Source organism: Cyprinus carpio, chromosome A6 (assembly GCF_018340385.1).
Source record: "Cyprinus carpio isolate SPL01 chromosome A6, ASM1834038v1, whole genome shotgun sequence".
NCBI classification, from domain to species: domain Eukaryota; kingdom Metazoa; phylum Chordata; class Actinopteri; order Cypriniformes; family Cyprinidae; genus Cyprinus; species Cyprinus carpio.
In genome coordinates, this window is record NC_056577.1 from 20,411,436 (window position 1) to 20,434,049 (window position 22,614).

At 37.0% G+C, this 22,614-nt stretch overlaps 2 protein-coding genes across 3 annotated transcripts in view; both read right to left on the reverse strand.

Moving 5' to 3' along the window:
- LOC109104353 (ribonucleoprotein PTB-binding 2-like) overlaps positions 1-8,855 on the reverse strand; it is a 57,735-nt gene extending 48,880 nt beyond the window's left edge. For both annotated transcript variants that reach the window (XM_042758358.1, XM_042758356.1), the window contains exons 1-2: positions 8,522-8,855; positions 1,490-1,556 (exon numbers count right to left, since the gene is read on the reverse strand). In XM_042758358.1, coding sequence (XP_042614292.1) covers positions 1,490-1,556; positions 8,522-8,845 — 391 coding nt within the window. In that variant the 5' untranslated portion in view covers positions 8,846-8,855. The remainder of the gene's footprint in view (positions 1-1,489; positions 1,557-8,521) is intronic.
- A 4,507-nt stretch (positions 8,856-13,362) lies between these two features.
- LOC109054253 (VWFA and cache domain-containing protein 1-like) overlaps positions 13,363-22,614 on the reverse strand; it is a 73,437-nt gene continuing 64,185 nt past the window's right edge. Inside the window, exons 22-27 of the mRNA XM_042758368.1 lie at positions 22,282-22,398; positions 20,919-21,070; positions 20,473-20,634; positions 18,580-18,657; positions 17,064-17,165; positions 13,363-14,777 (exon numbers count right to left, since the gene is read on the reverse strand). Of these exons, the coding sequence (XP_042614302.1) occupies positions 14,530-14,777; positions 17,064-17,165; positions 18,580-18,657; positions 20,473-20,634; positions 20,919-21,070; positions 22,282-22,398 (859 nt within the window). The 3' untranslated portion in view covers positions 13,363-14,529. The remainder of the gene's footprint in view (positions 14,778-17,063; positions 17,166-18,579; positions 18,658-20,472; positions 20,635-20,918; positions 21,071-22,281; positions 22,399-22,614) is intronic.

Genomic DNA, 22,614 nt, shown 5'->3' on the forward strand with positions numbered 1-22,614 from the left:
TTCACCATCATATAAGTTGTAATTCTTTCTTCAATCTCTGATTGCTTTCTCTCCCTGCAGTCTCTATCAACCTTTCCTCATTTCCTCTCATGGTAGTTCCTCATTCTTTTACACTCTTCACAGCTCTTCACTTAAACTCATCTCTAACTGAAAGAACAGGTCTATGTGAATCGCTCATTTTTAAATTGTTCTGAATATTTCAGGCAAGTATTAAAGAGCACAAGCACCATTCCACCTCCTGCAGGCACACTGGACTCTGATCTTTGACACCGGAGCCTCTGCTGGGGTGCTGGCAGGAGGTGACAAGCCCCGAACGGCTGGAGGATGAGATCATCACGGTGTTTCACCTTTATCCCTAGATACTGCTAATTAGAGCATGTGGGAATGTTTGCAGTGCTGCCAGGGGTTTTAGGTACTGACGACATTTAGCAGGCCAGAATCCCGGCGTGACATGAAGGTGCAGGTTGATAATCAGCCTTGGGTTTAGCACTGGACTGTGAAAAATGCCCATGTGTGAAATGTGCAGCTGTAATCGCAGTAATAGTGCAGCTGAGGCTCAATCCAACAGTAGCTATGTGTGGCTTGACTACGGCTGGTGTCAAAAGTAATGCAATATATCAGCTCATATTTTGCCGTTTTTAATTATTAGCACTTGGGCCGATACGTTTTTCTGTTTGGTTGATAAGTTTTGGAAACAGGACTTTTATTTTGACAGCTCTGAGAATGAAAGCTTATTAAGTTTCCCACATGGACCTTTTTCACATTCATAGTTGGGTAAACTTTTATAGTATACAGAAACGACAACCAATATATATTTTTTTACATTCCCATTTGCAACAATAGCAAATAATCCTCAAACTGAATAACAGAATACACTTTTGCTTAACTTCAGAGCATTTTGTTTATCTTCCCTTATTTATCTTCAAGAATTTATTACCATATGTTAGACTTAAAATTGTTTTTCAGCATGGATGACAATGACAAGCTTGGTTTGTTTTGGAAGTCACCCTGAGCTTTCAAATTGTCTGGAATCCAGCTGAAATAGCAGCTCTTCAGGATGTATTAGATCATTATTTTAAGTGATGGACTGAAGTTAAAATACTATTACATTTTATTTATTATTTTATTATATTGTAGTTAAAATAATATATGAAATCTAAAATGCACCTGCTCATTTGATTCAATATTTTAAACAGAACAAAGATAAAAAAAGAGGACAAATCAACACAGTGACAGAATGTACAAACTCAAATAACCTCAAAGCTTCACTTAACTTCAGAGGAACAGGCAACATTTTTGCAGTTACAGAGCTGAGACCTTTCAACAATTATCTGTAAGTCCTCATTCACCACCACAGGAAATAAATCTCAGGTGTGTTAAGTAGGCAAACATGTGCCGTTTTTTTCAGAGGTCTGGATTCTGATGGCTCAGATGGAAGAGAACCATTAGAAACATGAGAGCACTAGGATGACTGATGGAGGCCAATTACCTGTTCCCTTGTTCCGGTCCACAAAACAGTATTTGAGCTCGTACTCGCGTAGAATTTCATGGACCTCCTGGGGGAAACGAAAAAGAGACAAAAAGTGAGCAAATTAATGCTACAATGTATTGGATATTTACATTACACAAATTATATTATTAGCAGTTAGTTCCTCAAATTTGATCGTCTGAAAGTTGTTCCTCTTTCATTTACTGGTGAGTAAATGGAAAACCCGGAGCTAAAATTGTGAATAAGCTTTATATTTCAATAATAGCATAAAATAACCAATACACCTTTTTTAATTTATAAAAACACAAATACATCACCAAAATACACTACATACAGTAATATATTTATCCAGTGCATTATTGCACTATAGTCTGTAGAGAGTACTCTTTCTGAAAAGTGAGTATTTATTGCAGCAGAAATTTAAACAAAATATAACTAAACAATATATAAATATATAGCCTCATACTAGGGATTTGAAGAGATGCATAACTGGTTTAACAAGGTGTTAACTTTATAGGGCAATCATTTATCTTGCATGCTTATACAGTATATTGTATAGAGCTGATGATTTCATTTGTGTGAGGAAAGAATGTTGGCGCATTATGTGAGTAATGTCGCAAATTGGCCTCCAGCCATTATTTAGAGAGAATCTGAGACATAAAATGTCTCTTTCAGAAGGGTTTCTTCATTTTGTAAAATCAACTTAAGATGTATAAACATTTTTTTTCTGGCGAAACATAAAAATAAAAACATAAAATATCAAAATATCAAATATTCAGTAATACTTTCAGTGAGCGATCATCCCGATGCAGTATATTGGGGTGCCATACAAACTTGTTCTTTTATCATTATGAAAATTGATACAACAAAGGTGTACTGCAGCCAAACACAGAAACAGAGCGTCCGCTGTTATCCATCAGATAAACACACACATACACTGTCTCATAAATCTCTTCCTCTTCCCTTTTATGCACACAGCAGGCCCTGCTGTCACATCCCGAACGTGTGTTAACAGAGATAAACCAGAGGTGCCCACACTGGCTTTGTGTTTTCTCTAGCTGGTCATAAGGAACATCCAGAAGCACACATTTGATTATGACAAAGGGACTTCTGGATTCAGCAGGGCACATGGCAAACTGCAACAGCATGGAGCTGTTAATGTGTGCTGTGCTGAGTTACTGTTCACAGTGAGATGAACTTTCTTGTAATGTCGGCGATCTGTCGAACTATGATTTTGCTGAGGACCTGAAATTGTGTATTTGGTGATTTAAAATGAATCCACATCAACTGAGCAGTTTTTCTCTTAAAAAAAAAAAAAGGTAAAATTCTCATGAAATGACTTTCAGAGCAGTTCTAGAGATTATATTATACGTATATATTGAGGAGGCAGAGGCTGAAAACACAGCGAGCATCACACACGCTTCAGTGTGTGTGCAATTCATTCACACAGAGACTTGCAGAACATGCAGGATTCATATTTAAATAGTATTTTTGTGGTTTAATATTCACAGACACTAGTTCATGTCCCATTTTGATTTAAGTGTACTGACCTACTTTTGATTTATCCATCCAAATTTTGGCAAATTCTGTGACATTCCACGCTATACAGTAAATTCAGTTTTGAATAACTGGATTCCGTGATTCCGTCAGTGTTTTCTGCATCCCGGAAATCATAGGGCCCTATTTAGGGATAAGGGTAGTACCTAGTTATTACCCAGTTATTGTAATTGTTAAAATAAGTACATAGTATGTACACGTGGAACAGGACTGTAAAAATAAAGTGCTTATGAAATCTCTCAGGTTTCATTAAAAATATCTTCATTGGTGTTTCGAAGATCAACAAATGTCTTTGGGTTTGGAACGGCATGAAGGTAAATGATATAAATGATGACAATTTTCATATGGGTGAACTAACCATTTATTAATACTTTTATGGTTTTGTTTATTTTAAAGGAGACTGTCTAATCCCTGGTCATTGCATTTCACTGCAAGGACAACAGTAGTTCTATTTTTGTGTTCCACAGAACGAAAAAAATGCAATGGAGCCTTTTCTCAGACTCTGATTACAAATGTAATTTTATATTCAAATTAATTATATTTATACTCTTTGCATTTTAGATTTACATAAGAAAATGTATGTACATTTATACCACTGTACTTTGTCTTTTATTACCTTTGCATCAAATTATGAGAAAAAAAAAAACGCAGACTTGGCAACCCTGCATTCAACATGAGCTGCAGGAGTCAGATTTGACTGATCATGGGTTGAAGAGAGAGAGATGGCTGATAGACCATGCTGGAGGATCTGCTGCTCAACAAATCCTGAGCTTAATGACAAATATCTGATCTTACTTTACACAGAGCGTGCATGATCGCGTAAACAGAAGTGAAAGTGAACAGCGAGCGCTTATTTAAAAGAGATTTAAATACTTATTATGCATATTGATAGATGCTCGCTGATGCACGAAAATTATGCAATATTAGAATGTTTGTGGGAGCAGGTGGGACTGGACACAAAAATCACGGGAGCGGGTAATAATGGTCAGAAATTTATTGGCAGCGGGATTAAGAAAACTGTCCCTAGTGGCGCTCTAATACAAGAACTCACACAATCATTGGCGACTGTAGAAAGCAAAAGCCGAATCCCTGACATTTTGGGAGGTTCAGAAATCCAGGCCGAAGGCATTTTTAAGATCCAAAAAGAGGACATGTCTTGGAAAAAGAGGAAATATGGTCACTCTAACATCATGGCAATGTACAACACAAAGTACCTCATTTGGGAAACACTTAACGTAACGCGTAAATGCGCGTAACTAATGTAAATCAAGCAAGCTATGCACAGGCCACCAAGTCTTGAGCGAAATAACACATTAGTGGACCAGAGGGAATAATATGGAATTTTTTCCATATAAAACTTCTTGCACAAAATAAATTCAAGCACTTTCGAGCACCTGTGTCAATATATGTTTATTTTAAAAAACTTTCCAGGGCCTTGAAAAAAAAAATTCAGATTCACAAACTTTCAAGGACCCGTGGGAACCCTGAGTCATATCCATCAAACTATTCACTAACACATTCATCTTCAATATGTATGAAAACCAAATCAAATTGAGTAGACAGCACTGACATGCTGACATGCTTTTTCAACTTCACATTCTGTTCAGTCCTTTGCAGTACACTGTCTAATTCACTTTCTTTGCCATTTCAAAGAGCAGTGCACTCCCTCCCCCTGCTCTAATTAGAGTCAACAAGACACTTTCCACACAAGTCTGCCTCACTTATGGCTTTCTCTTAACACAGAGCATTACACATGCATTGTAATGGCCCATAAATGGCGAGAAAGCCTGAGTGAGCATCTTGATACAATCAGATATGGATCACACTGTCAGGACCAGCATCAGTCCGCTATGATTCAACTGAACATCTTGGACGGCTGAAGGCTAACAGAAGGGAGGGGGGTTACTGCCCTTGATTAATGTCTCTGTGCCTGTTCACCAATGAAACACAGGTATGCTGCATGTGACTTATTCAAATGCTTTACAGACCGTCTGTGTTAACAAGGGGATTTAAAACTAAAAGACGGAAGTTAAAACTAAATGAGAGAGCAGTTTATAAGAGTGAGAGAATAAATATGCTAACTTGTTAATCATTTAGAATCAGCTGAGAACTAAGACGCTTTGTTGTCCTTGAGAAGACATGGCCAGGATGAGATGTGTAATGTTGTCTGAATGTGTTGTTGACCTGTGACACTGATGAAAGCTGCTAACTACTATCTATCACTACAAAACACACAATTTTCATTACACTGCTTTCTCACGTTTATTCTGGAATGTGCAGAAAATGCTAATTGTGATTTTGTCATTTTCACTCTAGTGATCATTTTTCACTAAGCTCCACGACCTTGGTTACTGTTGCTAGGTAGGACAAGCTTTTCTACTAGCCTGGCTCCTGACAGAACTAGCAGTTGTTATTGTGTGCAGTACCTCAGGAATTATGCTAAACTATTTATTCTATCCAGCAACACTAGGTAAACAGTATGCAATGACCTCTAAGTGACTACAACTCAAGTATGATATATTCCCGAGCTCTTAGCAAACTTAAAGTTTAAGAATACATATTTACTCTAAATATTGATGTTTTAAATATATTTTATTTTGAGATAGACTGTTTGTATCAAGTTTGTACAAAATGCCCCCGCGTGGTAGGGAACAGGCATTCCAATAACTTTACATTCAAATATATACAGATGACCGATTGGGGACCGCTTAGTAATTTGTTTCATATTTAATTTAGGTTTATAGTTAACTTAAACTAGAACTGTTACTTTAAATAAAATAATAATTAAAAAAAAAAAAAAAAATACGAAAAAATAAAAACAAAACTATTTCAGCTATTTCTCATTTTCATTTAGTTTAACTGGCTGTAATAAAATAATTAAAACCAATATAAAATTAATAAAACATGTTTTAAAGAAGTAATATATCAAAAACACTACAAAATGACTTTATCACAACAACAACAACAAAAATTAAAGAAGCATATATATATATATATATATATATATATATATATATATATATATATATATATATATATATATATATACATACATACACACACACACACACATGCATACACACACTCACTGGCCACTTTATTAGGTATACCATGCTAGTACCGGGTTGGACCCCCTTTTGCCTTTAGAACTGTCTTAATTCTTCTTGGCATAGATTCAACAAGGTGTTGGAAACATTCCTCAGAGGTTTTGGTCCATATTGACATAATAGCATCACCCAGTTGCTGCAGATTTGTCGGCTGCACATCCATGATTGGACTGAGATCTGGTGACTGTGGAGGCCATTTGAGTAAAGTGAACTCATTGTCATGTTCAAGAAACCACTCTGAGATGATTTGAGCTTTGTGACATGGTGCATTATCCTGCTGGAAGTAGCCATCAGAAGATACACTGTAGCTATAAGGGGGTGGATATATATGCTTTTTCATTTTTATGTTAATTTAAGTTAAAGACATATATGTGGTTCAGAAAATGATTCAAAAACGGGAATTATATATATATATATATATATATATATATATATATATATATATATATATATATATATATATATATATATATATACACATTTCTGAATTATTTTCTGAACCACATGTTTGTTGACCAAAAAGTTATATAATAGAATATTAATATAACAGATCATTAATACAATATGATGATACATTTTTGCTTATTTCGCCCACCCCATCTGTAAGTGTGAATGTTTTGTTGTGTATTCAGAGAGGACACACACTTCCATACTCCACTGCTGAGCATCTGCTACTGACACCCAAACCAACAGCAATCCTGTGGAAAAGTAGACAGAGCTCAACAGTGAGGAGGTGGATGAGATCAACCAATCAGAAGAGTTCATTTCTGACATTTCTCCTGCCCAAACCGGTGACCGACCTGCTCCTAAATTATTCAGTATAAGGAGCAGAGTGATTGTGTATGTATGAATGAGGAACACAGACAGAAAGAGAGACAGAGCTGCTTTGCCTGACACGTGTTCTCAGTGATAAGCCGCTACTCTGTGACCTTATCACAGCAGCAGTGTGCACCTGACACTCTTCTCCAAACTGTTACTCACTGTCGAGCTGTCTAAGGTTATAGGTGCCCGTAATACAACATGCAGTAGAGGCTGCATCTGAAATAATATGTCAATAACAATTAAACATATTAACAGAATCTATAAAAACATATGCTACTGCACGATATATTCACCACAACTTTATATGAAAGTGCATTGTAGAAGTGCAAACGTCAGTGTAATGTCATCTGCTCAGCAGATTCTGACAATTAGATATTAACTGCATTCATCTCCTCCTGGAGCTGAGGAAATATTACACCTCCCTCAAGGACCCAGGTATCTGACATGTTTACTGACATTAATAATGTGGAGGAAAACTCTGTAGGAAATGCCATGGGCAGCAGCCACGCAGCTCGTTGAATATGAAAATCTCCCACTCAGAGTTCAGCTCACCGTTGTGCCGTTCTCCCCGCCTGCACGCCCTCAGCCGGATCTCACTCAGTCTGTCTGTCTCCACGAGCAAACATGCCTCCAGACAACATCCAACCACAACCAGGTAAATTAATAAGAGCCGCCGCGCGGAGAAAACATTACGCAAGCAAGCCGTGCTCTTAAATAAATATAATTAGAGTTACAATAAGGAAGGATTAACAAAGTATAACAAAACAAAAAATACAACTAAAACAAAATAAAACCTATTAGGGTGTATTAAAATGTAACTCGTTGCGCTTTTGTAGTAACATACTCAATTAATTTCGAAAAATGTCTAGTAACGTTAGGCCTATATCACCAGTTCCACAGAACATATGTTAGGATGCATATTGGTTATTGGAGTCGCGTTTATGAGGTTGTGGGGCTACATAAGACGGAAAGCTTGATAAACGGTGAACTCGGCTTCACAGGAGCTCTTCTGTACAGACGGGTTCATCCAAAGGTGCCGTCGGGTTGTTATTTTACTGCATATTTTCCGCTTATTTGTTTTCGTTTCATTTCAGCGGTGTTTTACAATAGAAATTTGGTGCTGTTTTAAAGCAGGCGAGTCGCGCGCAAACAGTTGTACTGACAGGTTTTCCCGAAGATGAACGCAAAAGTTGCAGCACTGATCTATTAATTCATCTTTTTCAACTTAAATTGAACTGTTTACATTTAATTAGACGATCCCCTATATCCGTATTACAAACTGATAAATGTTTTAATTTAACTTTTTTGTAACTGGTGTTTGCCATTTTATTTATGTATTTATTTTGTCTGAAACATATTCATCGTAGCGGTGGTGCGCTTAAATGTCTGTTTTTGTGACATGCACACTCGTGGAATAATAAAACTCAACAACAAACTAACAACCACACTTAAAATGATAAGAAAAGCTACTGAACAGCCCTTTTGTCCCGTGAACTAGTGAGCGGTGTAACTTTCACCTGTCAGGCTGATGAATGTGAATCTCTACCTGGTTGGTTGTATCCTGTGGCAGGTTCTTAATAAGGATCTTCCTCCTGTTGCTCAGCTCTCTGCGAGTTTTCTCCAGCCGTTTCTCGATTTCCTCGGGATCAAGTTCCGGTAGATCTCTGAGGATGGAGAGCCCCTCGGATGCTGCGTCCTCGTCCTGTCGGCTCGCGGGGCTGTCGGACTCCGGGTGAGGTGAATTTTCACGCTTTATCGCGTGCACGCTCGGCGGCTGGATGGATGAAGCGGCCGCCATCTTGAAGCGCTCGGTGGAAAGTGAGTCGGAGAGAGCGGAGAGGTGGGCGTCTGTGCTTTGAGTCAAACCCATCGATGGCACTCTTGAATGAGCCCCAGCACAGTACAACTGGCGACCTCCACCGATGGAAAACTAAACACATCCTGACTATTAGTTTCTTTTCCCCTTCTTAACAGGACAGTATCATATTAAAATAATAATAATAACAATCAATGTCATATAAATTTAAGAAAGCAACAACAACAACAACAACAAAAACAGCTCTATAACAGTCTGTGATGATGTAATAGTTCTAGTAAGCAGATCTTTTGTAATTAAAAATATTTATTAAAACATTAAGCAATATTTACGTATATTTAGTATTTATTTATTTATGCAAATAATTTAAAAGGACAGGCAAGTGCTGTTATGAAATTTCAGCTAAATTCTTTGGCAAAAAAAAAAGGAAGAAGAAAGGTCCATTGTTTATTGTCAATAATAGCATAACAATGTTGACGCTGTCAAAAAATTCATTTTTTTCTGCAAATTTTTTGCAGGCAAAATCCAGCTTCTTCAATTGGAATCCACATGACTGGGAATTTTGTGTGAGGATTCACTGCATTGGCGAATTGATATATCGCTACACAACTAAAAAGAAAATTGTTTTTTTTTTGCCCACAAAATTTCGCTAATGCAATTTAAAGCACAGCTCACACAAGAAACTCCAAGATTCATGTTAATATGACTGGATTTCACCTGCAAGATTTTACAGAGCAATGGTAAACTTGACGGCAATTGTTATTCTGATATTTAGCATATTTTTGTTAAAAAAGTTCCAAAAGAAAAAGAGCATTATCGAAAGAATGAATATGTTTTCCAATTTTTCACTTGTATTCGAATAACACTCAGTGTTCTAGACAGGCTGTCTGTTCAGTAGTGGCGATTTTTCAGCGACTCTTTCTGTTGTTACATCGTTACACCAGTAGGTGGCGACAAGTCACTGTATATTGAATCATTCACTCAACCGATTTGCTCATTAGTTAATTAAACACCACTGCTGTGTGCTGCTCAGAGATGCACAACATTTTTCCTGCTTTGACTGCATTCAGAACTATTTTCGTTGATGGAGCAAACATTGTATCTGCCAATAATGTGTCTAAAAACTTAGGCTATACGTTTTAAAATGAATTTTTTATAAGTGACTACATGAAAGCTTAAATAAACTGTATGGACAAGCTGACATTTATAGCTCAGAAATCATTTAGTCTGTATACTTGGAGAGATTGTGTATGGCAGAAACATCTGAAGGCATGCCTGACAGATCTTTTGACTCATTATACACTGGCTCTGGTGTGGAATAAATGACTTATGCCGTCTTTTGGGGGTGTGCTAAATGCCATCTCCTGCCAGACTCCATCACATGAGTCCTTATATCCCTGAATGAACGCTTTCAGTTTCAGCAGCTACACATCCCACATCAAAAATATTTACAGATGATTGCATTTGACTCTTTAAGAATGGGGATTGCACTGTTTTTGGATTTTTTTTTCGACAAGACAATAAATGTAACAATCAGATTATTATTATTATTGTCATCATCATCATCATCATCATTATGTAGCGTAAGATTTTCTGTGCAATTTTGGAGGTGGCAGTTTAAATAAATAAATAAATGAAAAACGAAAATGTCAAATATAGCAACGTAAAACGTTACATAGCCTATATCATATGCGTTCACTTGAATTACCTGAACATGAACTAAAGCAGTGATTCAGCGCGTCTCTGAGTGGGAGTGAGAGAAAAGACCAGAATATTTCAATGGCTCACAAAAGTAGCGCGTGGGCGCTCGATCGAGTGCTGGAGCGGGCAGAGCGCGCATCTGGGACGCGCGTGTTTATGTAAAGGGGTGATGGGAACCTTGAACTCCTCACTGCGAGCAGCGCTGAGTGCGTAGTATGCGTGGGCGGCGATATCCGAGTCATTGTGTGTGTGTGTGTGTGTGTGTGTGTGTGTTGTCCCAAGCATCGTGAATCCACTGGCAATTTATTCATTTATGCGTGACTCTCTTATTTCGCAACTGATGCATACATATGAATTACTGAGAGGTAAACACTGTAGCCTACACCTGGAACAGAAGAACGAGAACAATAAGTAATTAAACTGAACGATTTTCACATTTCACAGGATATGTTTGCCTTGGTAATGACAGAATGAGAGAAATTTGAGAAGATGTGAACTTGTGCAACTGGTTTTCTCTAAATCTTCACTATGTCCGATTCGTAAACGAATGATTCTTTCAAATCTTTCAGTAAGTTAAAACGGTTCATAAAACGAGTCTTAAAGGGATACTCCACCCCAAAATGAAAATTTTGTCATTAATCACTTACCCCCTTCATTTTGGGGTGGAGTATACCTTTAACGAATCGGTCCGAATCAACCGAAGGCTTATACCCTGGTGTCCATTCGGAAGGGCTCATCCCTATGCCCTAATTCCTTCAAAGGGTTTACCCTTCGGAGTGAGACCTTCAAAGGGTTGAAGGGTGTAGGGGACCAAACAACTGTTTCTTGAAGTACCCTTCTGCGTCATCATCACATGCCCACACGCAGGCGCTGTCATCATGCAAAGAATCTACGCAAAGGATCATGGGAGCCCGAAGTGTCCATCAGCTGTACCCTTTGAAATCCTTCATTCCGAAGGGCCCTTTGAAGTGGCCAGTTTTGAGCACTTTGGTAAATCATGGGAGAAAGAAACTGAACACATGGAAATTACAATAAACACCATTATGAAATAACCAAAATAAAAGGAAAAATAATAACAATAATAATTTATATAATAGTAATAATAATTGTAATAATAATAATTTTAAAAAACTATATATATATGTATGACACGTTGGAACATTTTTAAAGCACTTAGGCTAATATGCCATGCCAGGTGACAACATGTGATGGTGTTTTTGTCAGGACACTAGATGAATATTTTTTTGAACTGGTTCTTTGAAACAAACTTTTCTTTTTGTTTTCTTCGTGTACAAAAAGTATTCTCGTCGATTCATAACTTTATGGTTGAATCACTGATGGCAGATGGACTATTCTGACGATGCTTTTCATACTTTCCTGGACCTTGACACTGTTATTTATTTGGCAATCTATGGGACAGTCTCAAGCCTACCGGTTTTCATCCAAAAACTGTGTTCCAAGACGAATAAAGCTTTTACGGGTTTGGAACTACATGGGGGTAAGTGAATAATGACAATTTTAATTTTGCGATGGAGTAACCCTTTAACAGAAGTGCTCCACTTTTCTGCCTACAACACTGTGTTCACACCTCGTGTTCAGGTTAAAAATGATCAACCAAAAATCGTAAATGTAGGTCAGTAATGGGTTCATGATGTCATAATGGAGTAGGCTTATATTTTAATCCTACCCCATAAATCCCAGTGCTTTGCTTCATTTAAACGGACAACCTATGCATTGATATTTAAAAAAAATGAAAAGGATCACCACATCAACCTGAAAGAGGGTTATAATGGATATACTTGAAATATGCGATAGAGAAATAATGGCATGAGAGAAAGTTGAAATGTTGTTAAATACTTACTGACTACTAATATTTAGAAGACATCGGGGCTAGATGCCACACGGGGAAGGTAACATATGGGATATTTTTCAGTAACCATAAAGGTCAAAAGTCAAGTTCCACAGATTCAGTTGGTTTGAAACTAGCTCAAAACATTTTAATTTAGCTGAAAAGCCTTTAATAGACAGATTAACCCCTTACACCATATAATGGGCAAAAATGTATGTGTTTAATCAACTCTATCATTTTACTTTGGCAATAACATTGGAAATGTTCTGTGGCCAAAGCTTCAAGGCATGTGCCTACACCGAAGTTAATTTATTCAGTATCCCCACCCTGAAAAATATTCACTGGAGTAAAATGTTTGACAACTACAGTAGCCCTCAATCCTCTTGGGGTGGTTGAATTATGAGCTGAATCTTAAATCTCTAAGTATTGAAATGACTTGTTCTGTAAAACATTTTAATAACGAAAATATTACATCTTTTTATATGAAGTTAAATGCATGTATAAACACAAACACCAAATTCTGTGCAATTATTGCTTATGTTGGAATCACAGCAGATCCCATATAATGACCAGACTGATCACAGTCACAAAGTGGAACGATTTATCATATTCACCCTGCAAGAGATCTGAATATCAAGTTTAAAGTGTTATATGACCAAAATAAGAATGATAGCTGCACACGGACGGAACTTTAAGCACATAAAATATGATTCATAGATGTGATTCAGCAGTCTCAAAGGTATACTTGCTTAAAACTGTCACTGTAACAGACTGAGGATGAAATTTCACAGGGACATGCCTGGACAGAACTAATGTTCCAGACTTCTGTATCATAAAGTGTGAAAAGTTGTTTTGCTTATGTGTTAGATCATTTAAGATCACATGACTCATGATAATGGGTATGTTTTCTTATCACAGATAAATTAAAACCATAATAAAACAATTCATTAGCCCCCCCCCCCCCCATATGCAGAAAAACCTCAATAAACACTGACAAAATAAAACACTTCTGAAGAGGATAAAAGGTTTGTAGTGTATGACACATTTATAGCTACTTCGTTAAACTTTAGATGTATATACATGGTATATCATTTCATTCTGAAAACAATAGACACAATCCCTCTAAAATCATAGGAGCACAATGTCTATATATCAGTAGACAAGCAGTTCAGTAAAAGTGCACATGGGTTTAAAAGGATCTGAAAATATCATGGCATTCCATCAATACTGACTAATGACTTAAAAAAAAAATGACAACATTATTGGAGACGATCCATCTGCGCCATCACACATCCACCACATTCACACACAATTACGTACACAAGCACCAACACATGCACACTCTGTTTCTCTCTCTCTCTCGTACACCAAATGTAAAATAATCGGGCAGACAGAAATACAACGAGAGCTTATACACACAGTGACACAACTGAGCATAGTCTCTCTCCCAGTCATCTTTAAAATATTTCAAATATCCCGCGCTGGGTTTGTGGCCCCGAACACCTTGGTCACATTGCACAGTGTCTTGAGATTCACCATCATCTCACACTGTCAAAAAAACCCCAAATAAATCAAACCAGCGAGTGACAGCTCCTCAGAATATGCCACATTTTCTTGTCTCCTGGATGTGCAGCGCAGGCATTTGTGTCTATCGTTCCTTGAAATGTTTTGTTTACTCTCCCCACAAGAAATTCTCATGGCATGCAGATGACTCAAATGTGCCATGAATCGAATCCTTCAAGGCTGCTTCACAGTCTAGTTGAGGAGAAAACCTGGACCAGGTCCTAAAATGGGCTCCATAGGCCTAATAGAAAGCTGACAAACTCAGTCAGTCAGTTAATTTAATTTTTTTTCCAATCATTATCTCCATCTCCACTCCTGTTAAATAAATAGTAGAAAAATAATCCTTTCATTTTCATTGTTTCTTGGAAAAAACAAACATAAGGAGCTTTGTACTGTATGCACCTGCCAAATGCACTCCTTAATGACCTCTACAGAGGTTAAATGTTCGCCCCCATGGTCAACAAGCACACAACACCTCTGACCTCCTTCAGCAGATGCCCAGGGAGAGTCGGGAATTAAGGTTCTCTCCTCGGTTTGGCAGGGCCTGAATGGAGGTGATGGCTGAAGTTAGAAGTGGCATTAAAGGCAGGGTTGGCGGTTGGTTTGGGGTCACGGGTGGGCAGGATCAGCACTCGGCATCCACGCTGTGCACGGTGACGGCAGCCTGGAGATGATGCGTGTGCAAGTGCAGGGGGTGGTGTGTGTGCGGGTGCCGATAAGGGTGGAACTTGTGGCTGAGAAGAGCAGCTGTCTGTGGAGGCGTGTCCAGGTCGAGGTCCTCATCGTGGTTGCCCACATCAACGCCCGCAGAGAGAGGATCATTGTTGCAGGGCGGGTTCTCGCTGTCCTCCTGAGGGCTCATGGTGCTGTAACCTACAAACAAACAGACAAGGAATCACAATCAATATTTTCGGAAGCTACATTATAAATTAACTTTGAATCTTAAATGTTCTACGAGTGTAGCTAACAGCTTTTTGTATCTCTAAAACAATAGCTGAAGAGAAATTTTCAACTGAGAATGGAAATTTGAACCTAGTTATATCGCTGTCATTTTGTAGAAATTGCTTACGGAAACTAGTTACACACACACACACACACACACACACACACACACACACACACACATATACATACATACATATATATATATATATATATATTCAAAATACAGTAAAAACTGTAAAATTGTGAAATATTATGACAATTTGATGTCATCAATACCTATGATAGCAAAGCTAAATTTTCAGCAGCCATTACTCTAGTATACAGTCTCAAATGATCCTTCAGAAATCATTCTAATATGCTGCTTTAGTATTCAAGAAAGATTTTTATATCACAGTTGAAAAAAAATATCAAAATTCATAGTCTTTACTGTCAGTTTAAAACAATTTACTGCATCTTTGTCAAATAAAGTATTCATTTCTTTAAGAAAAAAATCTTACTGTCCACAAACTGTATTATATTGAAAATAATACAGACCAGGGATCCAAATAAAAATGTTTTAATCAGTGCAGTGCAAAATTATAATTATAAAAACAGCTATATGTTATAAATGTATTGATATAGTTGCAGTAATGATTATAATAATTATGAAGTTGTGGAAGTTGTGTTGCAGAGGAATGGCAATAGTGCAAAGTAGTGTTCATATTATCAGTTTGTCTCATTGCAAGAGTTCTGCATTGGGGAAGAAAGCCTTGATGCCTACTACTGTACCTACTACACCTATTATACAGCTTTAAACATACAGACTTTATACTGAGACTACATAGAATATTTCTACTTTTTTTAAAACTAAATGCCTCAAAAAGAAAATAAATTAAACTAGGAACAAATGTTGATGAGTTATCATCTGAAACACACACCTTCCTTTATACATAATTTTTTAACTTAAAATCTAGTTGAAAGCAGAAGCTGTCAACGTTATTGTTATCTACCCAAATCTATTTTCCCGTCAAACTGCTGATGTTCCTGTTTAGACAACAATACAAAAGACTCATGAAGTAGCTGAAGTGAATAATAGATTAGACAGTTGCTGACAACTAAACTTGTACAGTGGGAGAGGAGCTCACAATGCATACAAAAACAAACAAACAGTTGGAAACTTAACATAATAACAGTCACAGCACATCCTGAATTAAATTAAGGCCCAATACAGAGAGCACAAAAAAGGTCTTGTCCCGCTGTCAGATGGCCAAGCGTCCAGCCACATGTGACATTTGAAACGGGATCGGAGGTGAAAAGAAAGGTCAAAAACCTCTTATGAACCTGACTTTGATCAATGTTTGCATGAGCCGTCTCAGACCAGATCTGGAATAAGCTTTGAAACTCTGCAGTGAGAATGAAAGAGCTGGGATACCAATTCTGGATCAGGATCTATCCCTAAACATATCAAAGAGCCAAGCAAGCAAACAAGTACTAAAAAGCATCCCAGTTCCTGGCAGAAAACACATTTCTGTTTAGAGAAATTCTTTAAGCCTCGATCTGAATCGAATACTCCAATATCTACGTTGCTCCTGGCGAAAAATCTCCGTGTTGGTGGAGTGGTAATGAGTCAGAGCGCACAGGAAAAGGCTTCGGTGCTGTTTTCCTGCATACACACGCTCAAAAGCCAAATCGATATTGCTTTAAAACGACCCCTTAAGCTGGATGACTGAGCAGCTGGTGGGAGGCGAACTTTAACCATAGAAATAAAAATACAGGGAAGAAACTTTTGTACTTGGTCTTTGCCACCTCTAACTGTTCTGGCATCTCTCAATCTACCCACTTTGCTGGCTTTCTTCCTCCAGGTCTCTCATTGCACCTCTCCTTGTGGAATAGGGCTGCCCTTTCTCCTCTTGCTGGTTACACAATGATCTCCAGAAAGCCTCGTCCCTGAGGGGCGGCAGATTTAGCATGCACTGAAGACTCCATGTAACCCAAGCCCGGAGCCGCCAATGAAATAGAGGCCAAACACAAGCATACACTGAGCTCCCTGGCTTTGCTTTATTTCAATAATAAAACTCTCAGTATATTCTTAAGTGAGAAATTTGATGGTCACGCCTTTGAATTTTTCTTTGACCCTTATTTCAAAAGGATCTTTTCAGACATACTAATATCGTTTTTCGTTTAGACTTTGAGGAAGGAGTGCACGCACACACACACACACACACACATTCTTACCATGGTCACTTTCGGTCCCTGACCGCCCCCAGTATCTCCGTCGTCGTTCTGGGCTGTGTGTGTGCCTCTCAATAACAGCAGCGATGAATCGAGTGTTACTAACTGCAGAGAGAGAGAGAAACAAAGCCAAACAGTCATATAACAATAAAACACTTGGGTCTCCAGCTGGCCAGCATAGTGTACAAGTACAGCAAATTTTAAAGGCAATAACATACTTGTAGATACTTCTCATATAAAAGGTTATACTGGGGATGAACTAAAAAAAATTCAAAAAGATGTCTTCCAAAAGACTTTCAAAGCACCATATCACACTCTTGTCTTATAGGCATTTATTTCTGTCCGCTGTAGAAGACATTATATTTTAGCAAGTTTCTCTGAGAGCATACAGGCCACAGTTTTAACTCTGGATGTCCTGTACTTACAGAGAGCTGTTTGTTAAAAAAGGTTGGGTATTCACTGTGTAGCAATAATAATTGTTGATTTTACTGTCTGTATTTACAGAATGATCAAATTTGGCACTCTCATAGAAAATGACAATATTTGCAATTATCATTTAAATCGGACTAATTTTCAAAGTGTTTGTCATAAATGAACATCTCAGGACAACTTTAGTGGGGTTCAAAGCAGAATATGACTTTCTGTTTTGAGACATGCATCAGTTTCATACATGTCCACTGTAGTGGACACCAGGATATACTTAAGTGAATAGGGAAAGAAATTGTATATCAGTAGCTCTATGAAATGTGAGATGTTATGCGATACATTTGCTAAGTTATTACTCAATATTATACTTTTTTTTTCATTGCATGTTGCCCAAAGATCATAAATTGCCCTAAGTTCATAAAACAAAAATTCAAATAAATGCACTGACTGTTATGCACTTACAATGGTAGTCAATTGGGCAAGCGGCCATTGTAAGTACCTTCCTGTATGTTTTGTCTGTTTTTAGTGTTTACATTTTTCCACATTTCCAATTGCTCTGCACTAATAATCAGTATTATATACATACTGCCTGTTATTCATTTAGATTTCTTACAGATATGCATGATGTTTCAAAAAGTCTTTCTTACAGTTATGCATAGCACAAAATCTAATTAAAAGAACTTTGTGATGTAAATCAGATGGCATTGTAAATGCTTCTGATTATAAAATGTACAACACATTTTTATATTGTGCATAAAGATGAGACCAATTACGACATCAGACTAACCCACATGGGCTGTTTGAAGCAATTATCACACAAGAATGGCACAGTACCATTGTGAGCATAAATGCTCACTTTTTACTCTAAGAGAATAAAACAGCACACCATACACAAAGAATTTACGGATTATCATCCATTTGGTGTCTGATGCACTGAATCAGTGAAAAACAGCATTAATGGCACAAAGTATAATACTGCAGATTTGATGTACATAAAAACCCTCAGTGCAATTACTAATGCTAAAATGGGCATTGAAGGTTTTCTGTGTTAATTTGTTTGAAGCTGTGCCAGGCAGGCAGGCGGGGATCTTACTTATTCCTCTGTCTTCGTGACTGTCTTCATCTCTGTCATCTCGCTCGTTGTCCAGGTTGGACATCCTGACAGACATCTCTGATGAAAGAGAGAGAGACAGAAAGACAGGCATAGGAGAAGATCAGAAAGATGGAGCAACCCTGAACAGATTTGATGTAATATATCTTTGTCTTCTCCCTTGGTCCAGTCTTTCTCATAAAAAAGAAGACAGACATCAAATCTCTTCAAATCAATTTTTGCCCACGAATGCCTATCAGACATTAAAAAAACGAAGACAGCCAATTCAAGGGAATATAGCATTCAAGTCTATTCATTTCTAGAATGCAGATTCAGACTAAAGTGGACTCTCTCAGACAGTTTATGTAACTGCAAAACAGAAAACAGCAGCACTTCTCAGACTGATTCAGACAGATCTATATACTGCATGCAAGTTATGCTTCCTAGTCGTGCACATATGGAGGTTTAATTTAGCTTAGACATGAGGCAGCAACTAGAAAGGAAGAGGGAATTCAGCTCTTTAAATTACTTTTATATCCTTCTAAAGTCCTTTTAGTGGTCAACTGTACTTTAGTATCTCATTAGCACAGAGTAGCACACTTTAAAAGTGCACTCAATAATTTTTCCCTCATTAAGGTGAGTTTTACTTGCTCTTTCTCTGAAACAACTTTCCTTTTCAGGCTGACGTCACCAGACTCTTTGTCAGAGATCACTCGTCACTGTCTAATCAATACACGATTAAAAAAGGTCCCAGTCTACATTTTATAATCCTTGAATATCTTGTTTCGATCTGAAATATGGTACATAATGGCAATAACATGGGTTATGCGCTGTGACTTTAATTCAATAATCTTTAATGCTGATTATTTTTTTATTCAGTAGTAAACTATTAAAACGAAACCAAATCACATTCACAACAGAGTAAAACATAGGGCTGCTTGATTATGGCAAAAATCATAACCACAGTTATTTTGGTCAATATTATAATCACAATTAGCAAAATTAGGAGCGAGCGATACCACACATCTTTTCAATACATTTTTTTTTTCACGATAGTTCTACATCATTAAGTATATTTGCTGGAAAGAAGGCTGCTATGATATCAACATTTATATACCAGTGAAATTTCACAATTCTTGATATATATATATATATATATATATATATATATATATATATATATATATATATATATATATATATATATATATATATATATATAAACACACTGAACAGTCTGAATTATATATACTGTACATGGATTCTTATTAAAGCTTATTAATGTTTTTTTCTTCAGCTTTTGTTTGATTAACATTAAGGACAGCAGCAGGTATATTAGGCTGCTGTCACTCTACGACTGAATGCACGGCTCTAATATACGACGCATCCAATTTAATTTTGTGCTCTGTTTGTGTTCACTTAAGACATAACTGACTGTGTTATTATGAATACTTGCCAACACGGGCCTTCTGGCATATTTTGGTGAGTATTTGACTGTTAGATGTGTATCCGAAGCCCAAAGTATACTTTGCTTGTCTGTGTTCCACTCTATCTTGGAATACGCGTACAGAAAGTTGCCTGAGTTCTTTTTGGCAGCTTTATGCACTTTTAACAACTTTTTTTTCAAACGCATCCTGCAGTAGGCTGCACATTATTGCACTTGTGTTACAAGATTTGACCAATTTGGACATTAAGGAGAAGTGAAAGCAAACCGCTTTAATGCGAAGGAATGGAATGTAGCATAATTATATTTGTATTTCAATGATTGTGTTTTCATAATCTTTGGAAGCCAAAATCAAAACTGAAATTCAATTAATTGCAGAGCCCTAGTATTATTTCCCAACAGTCCCTGGTAAGAATCATTCTCACTTTCAGACTCAAAGTGTCCAGCCTCACCTTGTGCGGCCAGCGGAGACATGTGCTGATGGCTGCGACGGTGGATCTGGTGCCTGTAGGCATACACAGCCAACACCAGTACCATGATGCATCCCATAATCCCTCCTGCCACTGGCCCCACAGGCGCACTCTTGATCATGTTCAGCGAAGCCAACTCCTCATCTGCACAGAAATACAAAAATAATGATATAATGAAATGAAATAATGAAATAAAGCATACACGCTAGCAAAGATCCTCAAGGCAAAATGTGTGAATCATGGAGTCGGTGTTATTCCAAAATTCTGTGCATAATCTTTCTAAAACAGTAAAACTAAACAAAAGAAAGAAGTAAATGACTATTGGACTATTGTGACCCATCAATGCAATTTATCCACCTAAGTTATTATAAACAGAAAAAATATATTAATAAAGTGCAATAAATGTGACTGCAGAAGTAGTAGCTCACCTAAAATGCCCAGTCCATCCACATAGGGACTCTTGGCACCCACTATCCCTCCAAAACATTCCTTCTGTAGGGCACAGTAAGGCTTATCCAAATGGGTCTTTCCGTCACTGTCCACCATACACCACTCACAGTCCAGAACACCAAAACAGTCACTAAAACCCACACAAATAAAACAGAACATACAAAAAGAAAAAAGTTATAGAGATGGCTACAGTATGAATTTTGTAATGTTTTTGAAAGATATCTCTTTCGTTTACCAAGGCTGCATTTATTTGATCATAAATACGATAAAACTGTAAAATATTACAATTATTAAAAAAAAAGTTTTCTATTTCAATATATTTTAAAATGTAATTTGCTCCTGTGATGACAGAGATGAATTTTCAGCAGCCATTACTTCCAGTCTTTAGTGTCACATGATCCTTCAGAAATCATTTTAAAATGCTGATTTGGTGCCCAAGAAACATTTCTTATTATCAGCAATGCTGAATGTTTTTTTATTATTATTTATTTTGGTAATGTTTGTAATATTTTCGTGGAAAACATGACACAGGATTCTTTGATGAGTAGAAAGTACTATAGAACAGCATTTTATTTAATATAAAAATCTTTTGTAACAATGAATCATCTTTTGTTTCACCAAAGCACCCCCACAAACACTGTTTAAACAATATACTAAAAATCATTTTAGAAAATGTTATAACATTCTATTTTATAAAATGTATAAAAGCAGTTTAGACTATACTTAGTTCTAAAAATGAAAATACCATTTGTCACTACAAGTTTTGAGTATGTATATTTAACAACTAGTCACATAAAACACAGTGGTAACACTTCACAATAAGCTTCCATTAGTTAACATTAGTTAATTAATTAAGAATGAGCAATGCATTTTTTACAGTATTTATATCATCTTAATGTAAGTCATTAAACTAACTGTTCAGTGTTAGTTCAAGTCTATTAAATAATATTAACAGATACAACTTTGGATTTTAATAATGCTGAAATACAATTAACTAAGATTAATAAATGCCTTAGAAGTATTTTTCATTGCTAGTTCATACAGTTAACTAATGTTACCAACACAGATTTTGTTCTCTGAGACTGTGGTGAATGAAAGTGTGTGATAACTCATGAGCTATTTTTGAGTCTTTGATTTCGACAGTCCCTGATAATAGCTGACGTTGTATGATCTTGAGAAACACATGCTTGTTGTTGCGGTGGTCAGCACAGGTTCTGAATAAGTGATGTGAAATTAGATGTAAGTGAAAGGAGAAACATCATTACTCTCAAAGACTCTGTGTTTCTGTTAAGGTCCTGCTAAGGGCAGACTGATCACAACTGATACAGTATATGGCTGTACCTGCTGGTGAAGCGCTGGCTGCATCTGGTGTTGATACACTGAGGCAGAGTGTCCTGTAGACTGGGCTCAATTACAGTCAAAGACAAAGGTTCCTGGTGCACGTCGCAGCTCGGGTTTCTGCTCACACACACACACACACACACACACACACACACACACACACACACACACAGTAATAAGGCAAGCTGAGTCAGTTAGACCCTAAATTCAATATGGAACTCATTAAAGTCAAAGCTACTTGTAATTACTACATTTCTGTAGATCAATGACATTCAGCAGACAACAAATCAACAATTATTATTGCTACACAATGAATACCCAGCCTTTTTTAAC